The 24,714-nt window shown below is 40.3% G+C and overlaps 2 protein-coding genes across 10 annotated transcripts in view; one reads left to right on the top strand and one right to left on the bottom strand.

Moving 5' to 3' along the window:
- Window positions 1-15,838, bottom strand: part of LOC107226369 (kinesin-like protein KIF12) — a 24,865-nt gene extending 9,027 nt beyond the window's left edge. For 4 of the 9 annotated variants that reach the window (XR_006904314.1, XM_015667167.2, XM_015667176.2 and 1 more), the window contains exons 1-2: window positions 7,953-8,232; window positions 6,955-7,211 (exon numbers count right to left, since the gene is read on the bottom strand). Coding sequence is in view for 6 of the 9 variants with exons in the window: in XM_015667167.2 (XP_015522653.2) it covers window positions 6,955-7,202 (248 nt within the window). In the remaining 3 variants the exon portion in view is untranslated. Of the gene's footprint in view, window positions 1-2,920; window positions 3,034-3,157; window positions 3,387-6,954; window positions 7,212-7,952; window positions 8,233-10,086; window positions 10,396-15,763 lie in introns of those variants that run through there. The other 5 variants (XM_046739461.1, XM_046739463.1, XM_046739466.1 and 2 more) reach the window with 5 other exon arrangements.
- Window positions 11,655-24,714, top strand: part of LOC107226215 (unconventional myosin IC) — a 26,613-nt gene continuing 13,553 nt past the window's right edge. Inside the window, exon 1 of the mRNA XM_015666974.2 lies at window positions 11,655-12,157. The gene's annotated coding sequence lies outside the window, so the exon portion shown is untranslated. The remainder of the gene's footprint in view (window positions 12,158-24,714) is intronic.

Genomic DNA, 24,714 nt, shown 5'->3' with positions numbered 1-24,714 from the left:
TCCGTAAGTATCACCGGTTTGAAAACTTTCAAGCCGCGTGTCTGCGATCAACTCGCATCCCCAAATTACACGTTGACATCCATTCTCACACGTTACCGGGTGTACTGTACGTGCATCCAGTATGCGCCGTGTGTTCTCCGTGTCACAAAACTGTCTTACAGGCATGAGCGAAGCTGCGTTATTGTAATATCGAGCGAGCTGGACGCAATGGACGGTCACACACGAGGTGTTCCACAAACGAGGCAATCGATAACGACATCGGTGTATGCGGGCACCGATGTTCCTCGACCACCCTAACGCTTATCGTAGGGAGGCTATGTATTTACCGCTTTTCGCTACGGATGCACTTTGACCTGGATCTTTGAATCCGGTGTACATACCTACGCGTGGATATGCATATTCGTCACATTTACACATCGTGCCTGTGAGGCTGAAGTTAGTGACATTAATGCAAGGAAAGGTTGAAAGAAGACTTGCAATTTTGAGGCATCGGGATAACTGGAGGAGTTGACTTTACAATATCTGAATTTCTTAACCCTGGTCACTGACAAGGGGTCCAGTTGACCTCGAAGCCGACTTGAACGTACAACTTTAAAATCGGCTTGCTTGAATGAAAAGGTTGTTTGTGCGAGTAAAATGAAGAATGATTGAAAAATCTTTGGGGGCTCGGATACTCCGTGTATGTGTTGCATAATGTTTTACTTTTTTTGCTTAAACAATTTCCCCCACATCCTCCATAGTTTTTTATTAAATCTAAGATTGGAGTCTTGTTCTGAATTGTAAAATTTTTTCGCAGAATTTTGTTTAAGTCGTAACTGTGCATAACGTAGTGTTGTGTCAGTTTTCTCCATTCCCAAATTAAAAATCACCAGACAATTCCACGTTTTTCAGGGTTTCCAGTTGTGTGTCCACCCTGATATACGTGACAACAAATTCGTCGGAAACTGGAGAGGCATAAAAATCGTCTATACTTTTCAGACTCCATACGTATACTAAGGTAAACTCATAAATGGAACAACGTCAGCTCGACCGACCTCTAAATTTCGATGAAATTAAATCTGGTAACTTTTGTAATTAACGTAGTGTAGATAATTATACACGACACGCTGTACACATAAATAACGAACTACGAGACGATTAGTCATTCTCAACTGTTCTTCTTATCGAGAATGTACAATACGAAAATCTCTGCGCAGAATGCAAACGATATTACAATGATCCGGAGATTGGAGTTAATTCGCAATTTGGCAATATAACCTCACATGGAACGGCCTGCATAAGCGTTACGCTTTCGATATACATGTAATTGCGTAAACTTTGACCTTAATTGTATTATCTGCGAAAGTGTATAAGATATACATGCATGTATTTACTCAATATCTCACGCAATTCTACATTTAGTAGAGAGTATAAATTGAGAAATTAATTGCATCAACCAATGCGCGCTGTACATTCGTGTGTGTGTGTGTGTGTGTGTACTGCTGCACGGTATTTGTTATCTACGCGAGTACCATGTAAATGTAAGTAAAACCAGAGCGCCGCTATTTTTGATTGTATCGTTTCACCGGCGCTTTGTCTGCAAGCTTTTTTAGAAAATATGTATGTATACAACGTGTGTATAAATACACACACACACACACACACACACACACACACACACACACACACACACATATATATATATAGGTGATGTACAGCTCTGTACGCATTTAACTTCGGCCGAACAGCCTGGCACGTGTTAATAGGTACGTGTAAATTAATTGACGAGAAATTAAAGGGGACGAGCTTATAAAACTTCGTGAATACCAAGTGCGCCGTGCATATAAATAAGTGGTTTTAATGCTGCGGTAGGTACAGAGGGTATTATTATTGATGACGTTGTTGTTCATTCGTAATCGTTAATTTCACCATGTTTTTATCAATGAAATTATGCTCCGCATATTCTTCGATCCGGGTGATTGAGAGTGTGAATTAACGTAGCTTGGTGAATTTTTTTCGTAACATTTTACTTCCACGTAATTCTCTTTAGCATTTGATTTTGGGTAATTTATTAGTCAGAAACTTTTTGCTTCCCAAACTTGGTGAAACTTTCGTTTCCGTCGATACGTAAATTGCATGATTGATGATCCGTACATTACGGAATTTAGCCAGGTTCACACTCCCTTAATTGATCGAGCCATTCGGCACTTTCGCACTTCAGGTTAATCGATGCAAATAACGTGGACATATTTTAGTGAGAGATAAAAATTGACGGAGTTTTTTTTTTTGTTTTCTCCACCTTCTTCTTTGATTGAAAAATTATACCGTGAACGCGAATCGTTTTACTAAATTAAGTATAATGTATGGTATGTACAGTCGTGTCAAAAAATGTGATAAAACGAAGCTTTTAAAAATATCTGCGAAGGTAATCTAGCGGATGCATTCAACTGAAAACGTCTTCGCGATACATGAAATTGTTTTTTAAACATTCAATTTCAATTCTAAAATTATAAACACGTAATTGTATTTATACTATGAATACGAATCACTGAACGTATTTTAATATATAAATAATAATAATGAAACGAGCCCAAGAAAAAAAATCAGTCTCGTATAATTTATCGGAAATTAATTCATGAATAAAACGAGCTGTTTCTCATTAAAATCCGACGAGTTGTACGGATTTTCAGGTTAATAAAAACATTAGTTTAATATGATTTCTCTCACGTTGTTATTACATATTACAAGGTGTTTGCTTTATCCACGATCAGGGTTGTCAAATTTTTAATGAAAGAATAATACCTTAACTATTAAATTGAATTGTTTCAATGAAAATTTTTTCCACCAGAAAAATGAATTCAACGGTTAATGAAAGTTTTTCGTATTAAAAAATTAACATGAGTGAATAATGGAAACGCCAATAATTGAATAAATTATTTACAACTCTGTCCACGATGTGTTTATGCCTATATAACGTTGTACGTGTAAGTCCTGCTGGCCGATATAAACAAGCGTAAACATATTGTTCGCAGCCAACATTGTTTGTTAACATAACAAGAAACTCGAGTCTGCGGGTCGGTAGATACGCCGTTTGAAATATTGAGTTCTGCGTCAGTCCGATGATGATTATTGTTGTTATTATCGTTGTTGTTGTTGTTATTATTATAATTATACTCACACGCCGGGGCGCTGTGTGAAAATTTCCTATTTCGGCACTCGTAACGTCGGTAAGGTCAAACATAGCGAGATAAAAGTAGAAAGTTGAGTGGAAAAACGGCGGAAATTAGGAAACGACTCGAGGCAAATGATTAATTTGCGAAATGAATTCTCGGACGTAAACGTTACGGGGCTTGCGGAGTTTACGATCGGGGAATTATTCCGGGCTTGAGCAATTAACTTGGACGACGTACGAAGCGTACAGTGTGCCTGCAATAAAGCTTCCCGTATTATCTGCTTGTGCATGGAAAGTTTATTTCGCGTTGCGCGTATACTTAGAACGAGGAGATAGCCTCGGGAGCCGAAGGTATTAATATTCCGAGGCCGAATTATTACCGGTTCACTATACGATCGGAAGACGACGAAGAAACGAGAAATAAACAATTCCGGTGTACCTGCAACAGTCACGTATGTGCGACAATTTCGTTGCAACACGTGGGATGCAAACAACCCTGACACGATTGGTGGTCCTATAAATTCAACTAACGCAAAACCGAAATTCTCAAGCTAGGCTCTTCGACCTTTCTTTAAATAATTCATTTCGTTGTTACTCTTCCAGTCGAATTCTTACTCCTCTATTCTTCCGGACACATCCGCGCACTCGTAACGATTACACGTCTAACTAAGTTGATAAACGACGAACATCCTTGGCACTAATTGCATACCTTGGTTACATCTAAAACGAAGATATGAAACAATTATTGCGGCTCGGTAGGATACCTAATGAATAGGAAAAAATTAATCGATCGGTAAAAAGTCTGATAACAGATCGTGTCGTGTCGATACTTCGGCGTGTTCGTATTTTTGTTTGTTTTTATTATTTTTTTACGACACGCCACGTGTATTCGAAATTCTTGTTATTCAACGTTGAAGGTACCGCGAAGGTACTGTAATTGTAGCGTGGGAGTGGAGCTGACGATTAGGTGATACTGGTGTTCGTGTTTCGGCGATGTCTCATTTTTAACTATCGTGCGGCAAAGCCGCGGTCACTGCAAATATACATATATCGAAAATTTTGTCCAGTCACGAGTTGGCCGCATTAAGATTTCGACGATCGATTTCGTCGATTCGGCACACCGCATTAAATCAAGGTTACACGAAGCTCAGAGCTTGGTTAGATACGCAAGGTGACCTGGGAGTATCGTCGCGATTTCTTCGAGGAAAACGTTTTTTTATTACTGACAGGAATTGTTTGTTTAAAAATCGGCCGATCCGATAGCATCTCGGATCGTTTATATCCGAAAGTCGACGGTCAGAAAGACAGGGAGCGATGTTGGTAGTAGCGAAAACGAAAAAAGGGAATCGGGAAAAGTTGAAGAAAGTAGCCTAGTGTTACACAGTGAAAGGATTTATTGACTTAATCAAATATGGCGAAGGAAATGTTTTTTTTCTGATTCAATAAATAAGTGATCGGATGGACGCGATATGTGTCATCGAGTGAAATCGCGTTTATATCACGTATCAACAAAACATTTCTTTCGCCATATTTGACAAGTAGAGTAACGTCTTGTAAAGGAAAGTTCAGTGTTACTATTTAGTGATTCAGATTTAACATGATTCAAAATCAAAATTACAATTTGAGGTATAAATTGTATTGGAAGGCTTGAATGGAATAAAAAATAGATTTAAAGGCATCTAAACATCGGTGGAAAAAAATATGTTCAAGGAAGGTATCCCAGGTCGATCTCTCCGATTTGATTTCTTTTGCAACATGTCATAGTAGACTAAAAACTATGCGACACGTATTTGTTTTTTTTACATCTGTCATTAAACACTTCGAGGGGGTGAAACTACCCGTCAAAGTAAGGCATGCCAAGGAGCGATTTGGCAATTTCACCCACAAGAACATAATATTTTCTAACCAATCGAACTGGAAAAGTTTTCTCGTAACGAGAAATGAATAATGTAATATCCTCAATAAAAAAAAAAGTGCCAAATCACCCCTCGACATGCCTTACTTTGGCGGATGGTTTAACCCCGTTAAAGTGTTTAATGTCGCTTAGCTTTTAGTCTAAAATAACATATTGCAAAAGAAATGAAATCGGAGAGATCGACCTGGGATACTTTCCGTTGTGAGAGCAAAAAAATATGCACCTCGACCTCGAATTATGGCTTGGTTTTGGTACCGCAAACGTGATGCATAATTACAAGTATTTAAAATTTTCAGTGTTAATCGATGAAATTATTAATGGCTCATCCTGACCTCGAACTAAGGTTGAGTACAATTCACACCCTGTTTATCGTTCGGTGTAAATAGATTCCTAACTCAGAGACAGCGTTGTATCTCTGGAAAATTTCCTTTCAAGTCTAAACTCTGAGCTCGGTTGTGAGGAGAGACCGTTGACTCAATTTTCCGTCGAGGCCAACGGCCTCGTTCGGGGTTTACAAGGGTAGTGGGGAATTGTGGAGGCGTCGAATAAAGGTGACGAATAGACCAGGAGATACATGCCATGCACGTATCGTCGATAAAAGCTGCGCACCCGCGGTTATTTCGGCTCGAAGCGAGGGTAACGGCTGACCTTTGATTGTGCCGAAATGAGGGGGGGATTAATTATAGATGCACCCAGCCGAACATCTCGGCATGACATTTGTTTGTCGCGTCCAGTTAGGAGGAATTAGAGCCGGTTGTTAGAGGCGTGCCAACGAAGGTCAGCCAGGCTCGGAAGTGATAATTGCAGGAACAGTATACGAGGCTGGGCGTTAACTAAGCCCACGGGGATACCTGTGATCCTGAAAAACATCACCTTCCAGCACGATATTACACCCATAAATTATATAAATACTAAAAGTCAAATACGCGCACGCGAGGAAACGGACAGACTTATTGTCTGTTTAATTGATTGCTGGAGGGTCGATTTCTACCGCCAAGATTAAGTCAGGCCGGTCTCAGCGAGGCTGATGATGCCTGGTAGCCGAATGCCTTGAGCTTCTTGCATGTCGAATAATTTGCTGAAGTTTAAGGCCGGAATAATAGTGATCTGAGAGTACAATCAGCCGCGAAAGGACCCCGAAGAATCCTTATGGAAATTGGCTGGATTTTCAGTATGTTATAGTACGTATCGTGCCGATGGAAACTTCTCGTGAACACAAGTCCCCAAAATTAACAGTTTCTAAGATATAGGCTTCGGAATAAAGGTGTACAGATTTTTTCATATCCATGGATTTCGTCATTTTCATGAACTGTAAAGCTTCAAGGGGACTTTCAGTCAAACGAATCACTCAAAAAACTGCACGGTTGATTCTCAAAGATAGGAAGGAAGCTGTGATTGATTCCATCGATGCATCGGTTCCATCCATGAACTCGCTGGTTTATCGAAAGAAGGTGCAACGTCAGATTACGCGTGAAGAACGAGACTCTCCGAATCGGCTATGCAGTTTTTGAGTGACAAACTTGATTTCAAGTCCTCCTTAAAGCTTTCCAATTCATAAAAATTGCGTAATTCATAGATACCTATCAAAAAATCCGTACACCCCATTCCGAAGCCTGTATTTCGGAAACTACTGATTTTTAGGACTTGTCACCATGAGAACTTTCGCTCGGTAGGATATGTACCATAACGTACTGTGAATCCTACCAATTTCCATAAAGATTCTGCGGGATCCTTCGACAAAAGTTTGATCACTGGGATGATTTTAATGAAAACAGCAAATTAGGTTGGTTATAGCTTCAGCTTCGTGCGGTCTTAAGCATGATGGGAATGTGCGGTTCAGGCGAACGAAGGACGGCACTCGCCATCACCGAGGCAATTTGGCACTCACTCGCTTCCTTGTGAGCGTGGCAGCGTGGTCTTCGACTTTCCCTTGAAGACGGGACTCTTTCCAGGGCTGCTGCCTCGCGATCCGGTGCTTTGATCTCCTGGACTGCTGCCTCGGCTGCCTCTTCCACGCTTTTGAATTTGCTTCCCTTTTGGAACCTCCGGACTCGCCCCGAGACCTTCCTGAGGACTAGATCCTTTTCTGGAAGGACTATTGCCTCTTGAGGCTGGCGGTGTTTTTAGCAGCACCATACGTCAACGCTTGAATTGAAATTAAAAATCGTGCACTTGAGACTCGAGGTTTGATTGTTACCCCTTTTCGAGTTCACACGGACATTCGCTAATCGACAGTGAGGTATAACTGGTATAGTGTAATTTGGAAGGTGCCATTAAACCACTCGGTGCATTGCGAATTCGGTTCTGAAAAACAAAACAAAAAAAAAACTACATATATTCAACGAGTAAATGACACTGTATTAATTTGCTTTCGCGTGTACGAGGATTTGACGAGAGTTCGGAGTTTGCATCTTGAACAAAAACTGGTGGTTGAAGCTTGGCCAATCGGTTGATTGGATGGGAATACTTATACCGGACATTCTCGGTTTGCTGGCGCAATAATTTTCACGGTCACAAAGCGGGCGGCAGTAGGCCGGGTCAATTGGAAAGTCATTAGTGGAAGAATCGGTGTGATGTGGAAATCGATTTCTGCCCCGAGGACATCGCATCGCTTTTGCAAAATGCATAAGATACGGAGTTAAAAGAGTCCACACCGTGAGTGGTCTAATTATAAACTGAACTCGACAAAACGTCTGTATAATAGATTTGTTAACAACCATACGAATAGAGAGATTCAAAGATAATACGTCCGGCAAAAGGTGGGGAACTCATTTACAGACAGACTCAAATTAAGTCTAAACCAGTCGTCAGTAACGTTTAATTGGAACGAAACATGACCGAGACTACCGTCTCCCTGAAACGAAACGGTGTGAGGGTGAAAATTACCTTGAAGACGCCGGAACAACCAATTCCAGTTTCGGTAAGATTCTGCACAGTTGCATTTAAGGACGATTTCGAGTTTCTCGAAGCCAGGGATGATCGGTAGCGGGATAAGGAACCCTCACTTCGAAGAACAAGCGAATTTGGAAACGAGTCGGCTGAGAATCGTTAATCGAGGTAACGGACTTGGGACATATTTTGGAAAACCAATTTCTTGCAACAAGCTCGCAGCCGCACTCGCGAGCGGTTCGTGGTGTGCAAAAGGTACGAGCAAGGCAAGGGCGCGCACAATACTGACGGATGGGGTAGAAATGGAAGTGGTAAGCGGGCCTGGTGCGTGGAACTTGACCCCCGTCGCCGGCTACATGCCCCAGTATAAGTCAATTCGATCGAAATCGCCGCGCACCCGTTAAAGCCCGCATACGATAGTCTGGCACCGCCATTTTCCACAACTCCGCGTTTAGCCGCGACCCTCGGACTCTGGGCACACGGTCAGCGTCCACGTGGACTTTGATGACGTCGTCGTCGAGGAGGATGTTTCCGCAGGCCCTAAAGCTCGTAGTTTCATTGCGATCGGACGGTGATGTCCAGTTTTTAATCATGGCCCACTTGCTTTGGGACCTCGAAGAAACGAGACTGGAGGCCAATGATTGGGAATTTCTGCAACGAAGAAGCCGCAGGGTGCGGCTATCAAATTGCTTCTTGACGCCATCTGAACCCCTCCTGCTGTTAAAAATAGTCCCAATAGTATAACCAGATGTTCTTAGTGAAAATATTTTCCCGCATGTAGAGACGGATGTCTAACTACAGCTGACGTTGGCGGTGCAGATATAAAACTCGTTAAGCTTTGATAGGTGTAACGTGTGTGTGGCTTTGAATTATTACGAGCCTCTGCAACCGAACGTACGAATCCTTCCGAAGTGGAATATTCTGGATTCGAGGATTACGGCTCGGCGATCGTAAATATTGTGCGCCAAGGAGTGTAAAAATAAGATGCAAGTACCCAGAGTGAGAAAATACGAATCGGTATCTGCAACGGCAAGATAAATTATTTTTCGCGGAACACCTACGTTAATCTGAAAATAATTTAACCGTGGGGAAAAATCGCTGCGAAGAATTCCTTGGTTTCGGGTCATTTTTTATTACACCTATTAGTGGAAGACCCAAGTCTGGGAAGAGATTCGTTATTCCCAAGGTGGTTTATGCCTAATATCTACTTACAAAAGGAAATTGTCGAGGATATCCAGTCGGGGTATTCTCATTTAAAATGAATGGATGCGCGAGGCTAAATTGCGAAACACGAGCTCCGACCGTAATTTGCATATATATATATATGTACGTACCTGTACAATAAATTTAATATGGCACGTCGTAAGCAAACGGTTATTGTATATCCGCAGGAAAAACCAAACTCTGGCGAAACTGGTCTCTGTACGATTCGAAGGGTTCGAAATTCTAAATTCATTCGGCGATCGCGTAAAGAGAAAGGAAGAATCACTCGATATAGAGAAATTTTACAGTATTCAAGCTCAACTTGGTTATTGCTATAATCAGCTGACGAGTGATTCTCGATTATGAAGAAGCCCCGTTCGCGGTATTTCGTACCGTCAAGTTGCTTCATACAGAACGTCAATGACCGCACGATTATGTCTTTCCACTATTTATCTATTCATTTTTCTTCGCATGAAAACTTGAGTCGCTAATTGTGTCGCACTGAACACAAGCACAGTTTGTCGATTCTCGATACGAAACGTAACGGCATTCATCGTAAATGACACATAACGCGACCTGCCCAAGAAGACAGAAGAGACGCATGTCGTATGCGGTGCATATTCATGAAGAACGTCATCGGCGTAGAATTTCAATCAAGAACAGTCACAGAATAATAACCGGTAATTTATTATTGCGGTTTTTGGTACGCGGAAGTTTGGACCGCCGATGGAATCACCGTATCCTGGTATCGCGTAATCGGGACAGACAACCGCAACGAGCAAGAATACTTGGCACCCGTTGTTAGATGGTCCTGGCAAAGAGTTTTCGGCGCTATTGTCGTAGCGGAAGGAAGAAGAGAGGACGAATCTTCAAAGGAAGGAGCCGGTGATATACCTGCCTAACCGTCGGGTTGGTGTTCTTAAGATACCTTTCTTCTCTCCATTCCCTCCAGTCCTCGATCATCATCCCGCGATCTGGTCGATCCTCTTGATCCTCAGGCTGTAGGTAACCTCAGGGCTTCGAAAGTGAGTGGTCCGTAGCGACTGAGGAAGAATGGTGGAGGAGTATAATACATACCACGATGCCTGTACAGTGTGTATTATACACACGCGCCTATATCCATATACAGTAACAGAGAAGGCGAGTTGAAGAAGGATGGGAAGTCTCAGGGCCGCATCATTCTTCACATCAAAACGATCCCAATGGAAAGTTCGCGCGGGTTTACCGATGTCCTCATCTAAAATTGTACGCAGGACAACAATTAAGCTACCAATTGTCAAGCGAAGCGTTTCGTATACGGAAGTGTCAATTCTATTGTTGGGCGAAGGAAACCACACATTGGCAAATTAGGAACCATACCCTATAATATAATGTATTAGTCAACTTCCCTGCGTGGATAAGAGGAGATGATACGGTATTGGATTGAACCGATGGACATGGTCGTGATCGGATCGATAAGTAAATCGGGGAGTGTTGCGGTTTGGCTTCCCGCGACATTTCGATCGCTAGCATATGTATAAGGCTTTCGTTCTAATCAGTAGCAGCTCCAATGTCCGCAAGTCGTGAAGAAGACGGGAACGAGGAGGGTGGACGTCGGAGACCGGCGAAGAACATCCAGGACAAATGGGCAGGGCGTTCGCCTGGCGCACTGTTACGATTCGACTTATAGGGTCAACCTGCGGCGCTGTAATCGCATCAGGGGGGACACTTTGTCCGCACGGTATAACAGACGCCGAACGAACGATTGCTTCTATGGGTTCTCCTCCTCCTCCTCCTTGGGAGGTAACGAGTGCATTGACACAGGTAATCCGCATCCGGCATCCATCGTCGCGAGTATTTCATCTCGTTAGTGATTAGACAACCGCATCATCCGACCACCTGAGATAAGTAGAGAGAATTCGTGGGAAATGAAACAGCGGATGATATTCAAGGGTTTGTTGTTCGTCTCTACGCTTCGAAGGTTCCGGCAAGAGGCTCGTTAGTCGGCTTAATTCGTGTGTGCACTGGACACACATAGCCGACGTATAAGTGGCGGTTAAAGAAGCCGCCGGAGAAGAGAGAGAAAAAATATATATAAAATAAAAAATACCACACCAAAGTGTCAACGATCCTCGAAACTCGTAACACGGAATAAGAACCGTCCATTTGAACTTTCCGACACGATTCTTTCATGGTTCGTGACCGAAGTGAGGTTGGGTCGAAAGGCGAGATAAAGGTCTGGTCAAATCGACGAAGAATCCGAACAGGATTATCGATTCCGCATCGCGATGACTTCGGCACAATGGGTTCGGAGTGATTCCGACTTATCTGAAGACTGGCGATAAATCCGAAACGAGCTGGCCGAATGGTCTCCGATTACCTACGGAAGCCCTTTGACCTGGCGGGTAGGCCCTTGACGAATAGGGGCGGCCCTGACCGGGCCGCACGAAGAAGAGGAGGACAGGTTTCGAGTTCGGCTGAGTCAAGCAAAAGCGAGGCAACCGGCGTGGCGACTGCCGTGTGGCGTTCTGCATTCGCTCACCGCACAAGCAAACCGTACAGAACGGAGTCCCTCCTCGCTGACTTCAGTCGCCAAACGATTCTGGCCTCTTTCGTACGCGCCGGTCGTCGACGTTCACCAAGCACCGGACAGTCTGGCGGTGGCTCCTAGATTTTTTAGCCGAAAAACGGAGGAACGCGGTGAAAATCGGTAGGATATCGAGTCCGAGAACCCAACTGTCAAGGCGGAAAGCAGTTGCACGTCCGGTTTGAAATACCCGCGCGATTCGGTGTGCGGATATTTCGTTCGCGGTTGTACGAAAAGTTTGTTATCAGTGCAGCGTTGGTGATTCATTTGCTCCACGTGACTTATACGATCGTGGAAAAAAGGTGCGCTTGTTGTACTTTTCAAGTCCAGAAATCACTGGGAAGTTTTTACCAGTTCGTCATCGCGGTGGAAGAACGCCAAAGAAGGATCTCCCGGAAACTTATCGGATTGGAGTTTACAATCGAGGACCCTGGTAAGTGTGAATATATCGTTGAACGTTACGGGTTGAAGGGGGATTTTGGTGAATTTGAGGTAATTGGTAACGAAGTATCATCGTACAGTGGAAACGAGACCGATCCGTCCACGTTCCATCTTCTCTTATACTTTTATATCGTACCGTCGAACCACTAAACGCGATAGCGACGAAACGAGAAGAATAAAATCACCCGTTTCAGATTGCAAACCTCAAGTTAGGAGTAGCGTAACCTATTCCAGGCTGCTGCTATCTTTGTTAATTCCCATTGCGTGATATTGCGGGCCGAGAAAACTACACGGGAAAGTAAAATAAGAAAGGAATCGCGAGATGTTACGCGTTACAAAGCACAGACGACGAGGTGCTTCGAGGGTCTTGTTTCTATTGTCGACAACCAATCGTCGGCTATTTTGGTACCGCTCAATTTAATTTCGGGATTAACCTTTCGCCAACCGCTGATCGGTTGCACAGCCCCGCCGATACGAATCCATGCGATATGGAACATGTGACGAGAAGAAGAAAAAAAGAACCACGAAATTGCTCAAGATGCGCGTTCACCTCGCGATTGACATTTAGGATTATACATACAGTATATACCATCCTTAATGTCATCGAGAAGGTGAACCGGTCCAATTGGTGCTCTCGGATATTGGCTCTCCTAGGCTATGCTGGATTCGCGAGTCGACAAAAATCGGCGATCTCGTTGCCGACCGAATTACGTTCCGGGACGGGCGTGTCGCGAAGATGAATTGTAAAGAGCGTCTAAGAAGCTAATTGTAAGAGCGAATAAGAAGCGAATTGCCGGCGGTGCAATTGTGCCGACAGTTTCCGAGATACTTGTAAGGTGTGGCGAACAAACGCGGAGACAATTGTCCATGAAAATGAAACGGGTGTTGTGAGAGGAGGGGACGCGATTCGTTCATTTTCAACGTTTTGTCACGCGCGAATTATTCGCGAGCGGGCGAAGCTATATCAAGCGAAGCGTGATCGCGGCTGCCGAAGGAGAGATCATGTCATTGGTCTTTCAAGGGCGACGATGTAACGATACACGACGCGTCTATGCATACGTATACGTACACCTTGCGTGTCGCGCGTTTTAATAATTGCCACGTGCAAAGCATGCGCGGATGCAAATTGGAATCGTCCTTTCAACCCTTTGGAGCATGCGTTTTTCCTTGCAGTCAAATTCGTTGAAACTGGGTAGACAAGGGTTCTCGAGGTCGGGTTGGGTTCAAAAATGGGGTCAGATATGAGGAATTTTGAAAATTCAAAATGGCGGATATAACACGAGCGAATAGGATCAATTTTTATATTTTCAGTCCGCCGTATTGGGCCCGCTATTTTGAATTTTGAAATTTTTACTTCGGATTCGTTTTTAGCCACCCCAAAAACCCAAGATTACCGAGTTCCATTCTTCTATTTTTTTTTATTCATTACACTTTGTTTATTTATTACTATTAATATTACTCGTAAATTTTTAAAACCCATCTCGTTCAAAAGTCATTGAAAAATTGCAAAGTAATAAATTTTTTTTTCCCGATCTTTCGTTACGCTAACGTTACCAACTTCAATCTCACTTTTCAAGTTCCGTTTCGCAGCTCCGTTTGCGTTACCGACCTTTGACTCGACTAATTAGGTATCAAATACCGCCGGTACATCTTTCGAGTATTGATAATAAAATCAGACATTCGTAATACACTAATGGAATAATGCCGTGCGTAAGAAAACTTTGTACAAGAAAAAAAGAAGAAGAAAAATTAAGAAGTACAAGGGAACGCTGAACCGTCTGACCGTCTCGCAAGACCGTTGACACATTTTATTTTTGTTCCATTCACGGACATTTGAATCACCGCGTGTCACGGCAACGTGACCTGCCGTGTGTCATAGACGCTTTTTCTCTCTTCCTCTCCCGGTTTACTCTGTATCGCTTTTTTACCTCAGTCCGAGCTGTTTTCGCTTTATTTCACGTCGTTATTTATTTTGCTTCATTTTTACTTTTTATTCTGTTGCCTTATACACTTTTACACCGAAGTGCGAAATGACGGGGAATGGACCTTGCGAAATTCGAATGATTCGCAATTTTCTCTCTGTCTGAATGCGGTTGTCTTGTTGAAAATGGAAAAAGAAAGAAAGAAATTGACTAGCTGCAGGATTGCAGGACAGAGATCGGAAGAATACGATTTCCATAACATTACGTTGTATTGTATTATATTACGTACCTTGCTTTATTCAAGCTTTAACTCTCCGCACATGAAATTTTTTTACAATTTCTGAAATTTACATTATATTGATAGATTTGAAAGAATAATATACGTAGGTACGTATAATAATTGACGGTAGTCGTAAAATTGATATTTATAGGTATTCAAATTCTCCTTCTACAAATAAACGTGTAAAAATGTGATTACAACTTTCTAGAAAGTTATCAAACACCTGTAATATTTTCGGTCGACGAATGACTTGTTTCGGATTTAAATCAGTTGAGAAGAACAAACATAAATAATAATAACAATAATAAAACGAGTTCCTTTCTATTCGTTATTTATGCTTCAATTCAAAATTCTCACAAGAATAAAACATTTACACCCCCGGATTTATTTCTGTAGAATTTTTTGATTTTATAACATTTTACTGAATATTGTTATACATATCGGCATGTCAAAACAACCTCGATTATTTCATTAACGATCGATTATATACGTCGCTTTCGATAGCTTGACACGACGATGATCATTTCGTTATTTCGTTTTCTTCGCGCTTAATTTCTCCCTCGAGTTTAAGATTTGAAAAAGTTGTATATTATACAGCTGTAATAGATATATATATATACATATATATATATAATTATGGATAAAACGAAAGTCGTAACACACGTCTGTGCGGTAATTTCGATAATAGTTATTGGCACGGACCACGCGAGCAATTAATTTGACGATATTACACTTTTATAGATGTTGTAGAACTGCTCGCGTCCATAGATGCGAAAAAAAAAAAACGTGATAGTTTCGAATATTCGTAGCGTATGATGCAAACGTAAAATCTCTCGTAACAAATTGCGGGCGTGATTTAGAAGCACGACAAAAAAAAAAAAAAACAAAAACCAATAACACAGATTAAAGTTAGTAGCGTTATAACGTAACGAAATATTGAAACTAAAATCATTGATTTGAAAACTTAGAACGACTTCAAAAGAGTTTAATTTCCGAAATACGAGCAAACTTTGCTTTTTAAAAATACATTTCTCCTAAAAATGTATCGTTACATTAACGTTACGAATAATTCACTCTTTTAAAAAAATGAAATACATAAGTAAAATGAGGGAAAAAATTTATAATTACAATTACGGAGTATTATATGAATAAAATGTCTTTCGAATTTTTTGCCTGTGGTGATAATATTTACGGATGGGAATTTAGGGAGGAATTTACGAGGCAACGCAAAACGGTCGAGGGTATTATACAGACACAACCGCACCTGTGACACGTACTATGAAAAACGGTAAAAGATTTTTACTTTCTTGATAGCGTGTAACATAGGTGTAATATACTGTAGCATGACGTAAAGTATAGGCAAAGCGTGTACTACGACAATAACTGTATTACGTACGTTTGCGTTAACTTGACCGTTGAAACTCGGTGTAGGTATCCACGACATTCGTCTAGCTTCCAAGGTGCTGCAACAAAGCCGTCAAGGAAGTGGTTAATTTTACGTCGGACTTGTTCTCGAAGCCTCGTCTCTACCAATCCGTATCAGATTTCAACCAGACGGAAAGAGTCCAAAGGAGCTCGTTAAACGGTTGTTAAAATAACGCAAGTTGAACGAAGTTGAATTGTTGTTTTTGAAAAAGGGAAAATCGTAGTCGGGAAAAAATCAGGGACTTGTGATGGACCGTAGGTAAAAACTTACTTCTTACAAAAAAAAAAAATCGTCTCAGAAACTCGAACCGTGCTTCGTAAATTCGGTTAAGTTAAATTTCGGAAATGCTATTGTCTTTCAATTTCTTAATTATTTGTACGAAACGGAGCAGTGCCGTGTGTTTTTTAGATCCAAATTTATATGTTCAACGTGCACAACTTACGGAACTTTTGTGCACAAAAAAGCTGCTCAAGATTACCCAAGTTTAGCGGTAAAAAGTCGGGGAATTTTATTTGAGCGAAATTTTCGCAGGAACGAAGGAATCGAAAAAATGATTTCTCCATTCCGCAGCCGAGGCAGCGTTCGTTTTCTTCTTCTTCTCGCTGTGCAGCGAAGGAGCCCTTGAATCGGCCTCTGCAGCTGTCCAAATCTCTTGCGGAGCAAATGTGTATACGGTACATATATCTATAATCGGTATAAATAACGCGAGTGGATGATTCCCACACGTGCCTCAGCGTGCTCGTATATGTACTAGGTCAATGCCTACGGGAGAATTTCAAAGAGTTCTATAATTAACATCGACGTGAATCTTAAACTCGCCCAGACGTCGATCCGTCCATCCATCCATCCATCATTTGGATCGGGACTCTTGAAAATCGGTCTACCTCAACACAATTTATCCCGCATACGCTCGGTCGGTTATTAATTAGCGTAGAAAGTTGACCGACCGAGTAGCGTTTGACAGTTCATACGGAGTGTCCCTAACCGGTTTGCAAACAGTCATAACCGGACCTTGCGCACTGTGTATATATATGTATATATATATATATATGCATATATGTATATTCAATCCGCGATAACGGCCTGCGGATGCTGCTGAAAGCTTTGGGAGTGTAACGAACTTCTTTATGCCGGGACAATCTATTGAAACTTGAAAATGAACCGCGCGTGCGCCAAATAATTAAATCTCATTGGTCGGCGAAATTTTCCCGCAGCGATATATTCTTGTCTGCGACGCAGGCGGGCCAACGTACGCAAAATGTGTACGTTTGAAGCATTGGATTCCAACCGTTCTTTGAAGAATTACCTTTCCGGCCCGATAACAAATGCTTTCCAAACCTTTCCGAGTCGGCAGCTCAATTATTTGAGATTCTAACCTCGAAAATTCGTACGAACCACATCGCCGGCAGAGAGAGTTTGACGGCTGAAACTCGGGATGGCCAGCCTGCGAGAAGAGCCGATAAAACTCGCGCGTGCGCGATTCATTTTCAAGTTTCAAGAGATTGCCTGGACACGTGTCTTTAACAATAAGCTTTGAAAGTTTTAAACGTAAAATACATGTAGTTTTTACAACCAGTTATTTCGTTTTGCATGACTTTGGTACAAATTAAGGAACCGATTTGAAAGTTGGCAGACTTGTTGCTTATAATTGGGAAAATTTCAAAGTTTTATCATAATTTTATGATCTATTTCCTTTTTTCAATAAGCTTAGGCGATAGTAATACAGAATCAGTAGAGATCGAGTATTCGTTGACCAGTTGTTTTTTGTTTTTCTTTATCTTTCTTTCCTTACGACGGGATTATGTTTTATGTTTCTTTTGAAAGAAGAGAAATCATCGAAACTCGATAAGAGATAATCGAACGTTGCGAGTGGATTACGGAAGAAATAGAAGAAAAAAACGAGCTCCGTACATTCTGATAGTCCGCAGATATCACTGATCGATACAATCGCGGTAATCTGAAACATATTGTTGTGTATAATATATATATATATATATATAATACTTTTCAAGGCTTAGATGATATACTTTCAATCCGAATCACTGATTAATCATCGATTTGTAATACGTTTGAACACGCATGTAATTTCAAATAAGACTGCGAAATAATTACAGTACAGAGTACACAAAAATTAAACGAATGAAAATTGTGTAAGTACATAAATAATATCTCTTTTAGACAGCTGAATGGAATGGTAAATTGGGTGTAAAATTTATGGAAGTACCGCAAACTCGCACCACGATTACGTTACGAAAGATTCTGGTGGAAGACGCAATTTGGCATTCGTTAATTATTCGACCTGCGGTCACGGTTCGGAAGAAATAAAGAAACGGAAAGAGGGCGGCAAAAGGAAAGGAAGAAAAATTTGGAAAAAAAAAAAAACAAACAGTAACGAATAGTAAAAATGTAGTCCCACGTTAACAAGTTTCTCGGGCCTAACGGTTCTTCTTTTCTGCGTTCGCGTCTGTGTCCGTACGTGTGCGGTAAACGCGTTGTCTGAAAACCGGAAGTCTTATACAATGCACAATGCGCACGTGCGACTTCCTCTAATATGTATCTCGCGATAATATAAACCCAGCTGCCTGCCTGCCTGTGTTCCGAGTCGTGAACCGATATCAATGTTAGTTGGTTTAAACATCGACTTTGTCAGTTGCGGATAAAGAATGAAACAAAAAAGAAAAGCATCTCAAGATGGGTTGAGTATAATATCTTAGAAATAAAAAAAAAAAAAAATAAATAAATAAACGGTTGACCGTGACATTTGTTTATTTCACCAAGGATTTTTCCGACGTTATCCTAATCACTCGTTTCAACCCTATGATTTTTTACAGAGAGAAAAAAAAAAAAAAAAAACATTTGGCATACCAGCGTTATTTTCGCGTTTTCGTAACGACCGCGTGTTGAGAAATATTTTCAAAGTGAAAGAAAAGGAAAGAAAAAACAACAAATACACCGGATGTGCAACATTTGACAGTGAGTTAAATGATATTTTTTCACGCGTATAATGGAGAAATTAAACGACGTCTTTGCTCCGCAATATTGATAATAAACACGATCCGTAGGGTACATGGTTGAAGCGTGTTATAAACTATTCAGTTTAGATATCTTGAATCGTCGATGATTAGATCGAGTGTTTATTTTGCGATGTGAAACGTATACGTACCGAAGTGTCTGTATAAGTGCGCGTTATTCGAAAAGTTGCGTCAGTAAATTCCGTACGTGAAGAAGAAGAAGAAGAAAAAGAAATAAAGAAAATTGAATAGGTAGCGAAGTTGCTTAACACCTTGGCCTTCGAGTTGACGCGTTATACGACAAGGGATAACGATTATTAACAGTCAATAAAAGTAGGTACGTGACGTATGCCGAAGAAGAAAAGAGCCCGACGTACGTCAGCTTCTAGGCTCGGATGTATATCGATCGGATTCGATCTACGAATAACTCTGATAAACGAAATTCACCGTACGATGTGTTTTTTGTCGCTATTGTTTTACAGGAATTTGTCTAATTTTTCGCAACAGAGTTTCGTATTTCGTTTACTCTAATGCGATGATTTCTCATTCGCGAGATTCGCGCGTACAAAAGAAGTTCACCGAAAATTCGTATAGTCGGTTAATCAAAATCGCAAGGTTCGCGAAATATTACAAAAATAAAAAAAAAAAAAAAAAGGAAAAGAATAGAAAAAGATTAGAGAAAATTTGAATCCTTACTAAATTCAGTCCATTTTACTGTCGGAAATCATCGAAATTTTCATTAATTTCCAAGTCGAATTATAGGACATGGATTTTCTTGAAAAACGCTTATATGCGGAATAGTTTTTCACGGAGAGATATCCGAGTGATAAAATCAAGCCCCGGTCGTGTGATTGAAAAGGCTAAATAAATTATCGCGGCGTAAAAGTAAGCCAATAAGGTGAGACGAACCGTTAGAGGTATTTCATGCATAGACATGATGCATGTCCGATGATAATAGGTACAACTTTCTCGGACCTCGAGTCTCTGATTTTCGGAGCTAAGCGATTATACAGTCGCCGAATCGACGGAGAAAAGCGCGAGGAATTATTGCCGGGGGGCCGGATCGTTTAAAGTTTCGTTTAAGGATACGCGCGGCGTACAGTCGAGTTAAAAAATTCTCGCGACGAGATTGAGTGAAAATTACATCGCGATAACAAAAGAATTTCCCTAAGATTGCAGAAAAAATGTCCACACAGTGAAGTTTAACTATTCAAATATCTATGGTTTTATCAAAAGGAGCAAAGAAATCGGATTATTCCAAACTTTTATTGGTCAACTTTTGTAACAAGATGGTATTCTATGATTTTGGGATCGCTGATTACGAATCTGAAATCAGATTTCAAAAATTCAGGGTGATAGATCCGATATGGTGGACAAAAATTACAAATTTCATCGGATACGATCAAAAAATTCTATGCAGGGATTTTCCGGGCTGCTAATTGGATTCGTCGTACTGAATTTTCAAAATCTCATTTCAGATTCGTAATCAGCGACCCCAAAAACTTATAACTCACGTAAAAAAATCCAAGTATACAAAAAATGGGTACAAAATAGGTGGTAAGAATACTTGCCACCATGACTCAGAGGGCTAAATGTAACTAAAATTTTTTTCCAACCAACTGACGAGCTGATAAAAACAAATCCGTCCCAGAGGATTAGTATGAAATTCGCTTATGAAAAGAATGACCCACTTTTCGTTCAAGTCATTAAGTCACATATTTACATAATGTGACTTTCTCCGAAATCGTTAACAATAAATAAAGTGTTTCAAGTTGAACTTCGGTGTTAAAATACATATATTTTAATCACGGAGAGTTTCGTAAATTAGGTTCGACGGAATCGGTTTCGTTCGAACTGTTCAAGCCTCTCTTTTCTCGTGTTTTATCGACGTGACTGTACGTCCCATACAAGCTTAAAATTTAATGATATAAAAATTATGAAACGAGGCCAAAGCAGCAGCAGCAGAAGCAGAAGCATCAAGACGATCGCACCGAAAGATCGAGAAGCGTTTTTCCATTGCAGTAACAAGTAACAGGGACGTAGGAATAACGCATATACAGAGAGTTACCGTAAATAAACAAACAGGTGACTCATTCGGTGATTGTATACATATAGCGCACGTACGTGTTCGTGACTTACATCGTATATGTATCATCATATATATATATATTACAACCGAAGCCCTGCAGTAGCCGCATTTCCACGCGCTTTTGACACCGGATCGCATTAGGATAAGGAACCTGCCATGCATCCCTTCTTCAGACTGGTTGATCCCGTTTTTAGAGGACCGAGACCGAGAATAGAACGAACGAGAAGCAAGGATTGACGGAAATGGAATTAAAATGAATAAAAAAAAAAAAAAAAAAGCGAAAGAAACAATGAAAACAACGAACTAAATCGAGCGGTACGATTTTGGTTTACTTTTTTAAGGGGTTATACCTGGTCAGGATTTTTTTTAAAACGATGTTTTTTGGTTCATTTTCGTAATTTACGTATATTCAAGTATGTGCACAGAAAATTTCACGTCGATCCGACAAATGTTCTCCAAGTTACGCGAACATTTGCAAAGACGTTGAGCAAGATTTCTCGGAAACTGTTGAACCGAGAAGTCTCAAATTTTTACGCATGGTTTATGAATATACTTTTCAGTCCTCGATCGAAGGTTTTTTCTCACCGATAAATAGTTTCCATTTTATAAACAAATTGAGGGGAAAATTTTGGTGGAAAACGGAAATTTTTTTTTTCTATGAACCGCCGTTTTGTTTAAAATTAATACTTTGCTTATCGCTTCGATCAAAGAACTCGTATCAACTAAATCTTTTTTGTTTTTTCATTTCGATTTATCCAGTCCGGATAAATCACCGCAAGACGCTTTTCTTTAAAGATGCTTTAAAAATCGATATTTTTACAAAAAAAAAAAATATCACAACGAAGTTCAACGTTACCCCAATATGTATATAAATTTTCTTATCAACAAATTGAAACGTCACTGCATGAAAATAAGTAAACGCAAACAGCGCCGTCTGACTGTAATGACGGTGACTCATTGACGTGATAGTTGGAAAGCATTGAAAGACGACGATGGGGAAAGATTTTCAGTGAAGGACAATTATTCTGCAATCCCAACGACGAAATAATACGTGAAGAGACTGGATAAAGATGCGGGAGATTCGATTAATTGCAGGAAAAAAGAATTTACTCATTTTTATTTATAGCTCATGTTGCAACGAATTTCGCGCTTTCGGAACGTTTCGAATTCGGGATTTCAATTGGATCGCTATTTACAAGCGAAGACGGTAATCAGCGGCTGTGAAGAACTGCAATTTCCGCAGAGTATGCCGAAATTTCCCAAAGCCAAAACGAACGCCGTTTGCCAAATTTATGCACAACATTTAATTCCGTGTCGCATAGCGTTAGTCACGCGAGAGTTCGTAATCCGCCTGTTGAACTCCGAAGACGTTTGTTGGGGAATGAATCACCTCGTAACCATGCGCACGACGTGTATATGGGGCATTCCGTGCCAACTCAAACCGGGTCTGACCTTTCACCTTTTCAATTCAGCTACCAATATTTTTACACCGTTGTTTCAACTCTCGCCTCCACCGCTCGGTTTTTCGTTAGGAATTTGCGGAACTGATTTGAACTGTTTACAATTTTCAATACTTTTTTTTTTTTTTTTTTATATTGGAACAAAGAGTCAGTTCACTCGTGCTCAAAACTTGAAACAATTTTCACATACGTGACGCAGTATTTTTCAGAATTATTTCAGATTTTTAGATTCTGTCGATTGATATGTTTTTCTTTTTAAAAATGGTAAAAAGAAAAACTTCGTATAAAAAATCGCGGGTCAAATCAGAGAGGTAAAGGGTCGTCGGACCGATGTTGAATTGGCATGGAATGCCCCGTATGCATACCTATGTAACAACAGCAGCGGCAAACTGACCGTACCGTTAACCGAGAGGATTTTCAAATTACATTTTTCACGTCATTATATTTACACACGCGAGGCGACGTCTGATGCGGAAACTGATCCTTGAAATCGAAGTTCGTGAATCATGTTTCGCCATATTATTTCCAACGGAGTGTAATTTTTCTTCAGTCGAAACTGTCGAGCGAACAGGAGAAGTCATTCGAAGAACTTTAATTACCTGTTGCGTAAGTTTGATCGCGTTCTTTGGAAAATAAATTACAAAACTCTTAACTAACATCAAGAAATTGTACGTATTTTTTTTTTTTGATATCTTTGAATTTTTCTTTTCAATTTTACAACGTTGCACCGATATCGGTCGTGATCAAGAATTGACAGTACCGAATTCGATACTGAAAACAATGAAAATCGGCTCCGATGACTTTGTAGAAAAAGAAAATAATCCTTCTGAAGAAAATGAGCCGTCGTAGAATGAAATTCTGCAGCAAATCTGGTCTATATTTTTAACAATTTAGATGCAACGTGTCGCGACGAAGAGGAGGGACAATTTGTAAGGGAATAAAAACGAGAACTTCAGGGTTGTTACCTTGTTACGGGGTCCATAGAGTCCTCGCAATTAGACCATGAAAATTTGACGAGGCGTTCGTCCACCCATCCGAAGGCGGCAAGTTTTTATAAAAGGCACAGACACCGTGTAATTTGCAAGAAATTCGCGAAGGAATTGCTCGGCAGGGTCGGTATAAATGCAAATAACTCGACGGCTCTGAAAACTTTGGGGGGGGGGGGAATTTTTTGAGGCCGCGAAATTTTTACGACGAGATGTTCGTACCGAGAGAAAAATGGCCAGTAAGCTAAAGATAATCGAACACGACTCGATCGAATCGGTAAAAATTAATCGATTGATCGATTACTTCGTATTTTTTTCAAACGGTGCATATAGAACCAAAATTTCGTAAATTTCAGTACGTAGTCTTAATGGTGGAAAGGTTTTTGATAATTTGCAGTTTCATTTGAAATACTTTTGAATATCAGGTGAAAATATTCATTTATCTTTCATTTTTTATGTCTAATAGGTATCTTAGTAAGTAAGACAATGATAATAATAGATACTCTAATCGCATAAATTGATATTGCATTGCGTCGTTCATGGGTGTAAAAAATAAAAACCGATTACGAGGAAAAATAATCGATTATTGTTCGTCGTTCTTATTGATACAGCAAGTCAGCTTGCTCTAATTTAGTATAATGTAAAATTTGGTTAAGCGTAATGAAGCAAAAATCCTTTACATTTCGGACTATAAATTCGTAGACTTTTTTCAACTCGATTGTACGGAACATTCGAAATTGAAAAATGTTTAATAAAAATAAAATATATTCCTTGGAATAAATCGCTGTATAATTTTAGAACGACTTTAGAGGAGTTGGTTTTTCAAAATAAGAACATGTGTTTTTTGTTTTTTTTTTTCTTTCTTATCATTTACCAACTGAATTTCCGAAAATCCTAACGCTACAGATTAACAACTTTCTTCTTTAACCTTTCTTTTTTCTTTCTTCCGCTAACTTCAACCTCGTGAAAATTTACACACACGCGTAGAATCAATTGCGTCGGGTAATTATACTCATTGTCTGCCATTCCGATCGACCTTTGATCAACTCGGGGATAAACCGTGAATGACGTATCTGACGATCAACAAAATGACGTAAATAAGTAAAAAGTAACAAGAGTTGCGACGATTTGTGTAATACAAGTATGTAACATATTAGCGAAAATAAATTTCTACTCCCGAGTTTTCCACCTCGACCATAACACAGCAATAATATTAATATTACTATCCTGTCGAAATACGTTGTTATTAATGATTTCACAATTTCCACATCGTTCGTTTCAACCTTTCAACAAAATATCGTGTATGAATATGTAATTGCGCAGATGGAATTGATTGTGCCTGCATTATGAATGCTGCCTCTTTTTTTGTTACAAC

The sequence above is a fragment of the Neodiprion lecontei genome, chromosome 5 (genome assembly GCF_021901455.1).
Source record: "Neodiprion lecontei isolate iyNeoLeco1 chromosome 5, iyNeoLeco1.1, whole genome shotgun sequence".
Classification (NCBI taxonomy): Eukaryota; Metazoa; Arthropoda; class Insecta; order Hymenoptera; family Diprionidae; genus Neodiprion; species Neodiprion lecontei.
This window is presented reverse-complemented; position numbering and strand designations above follow the sequence as displayed.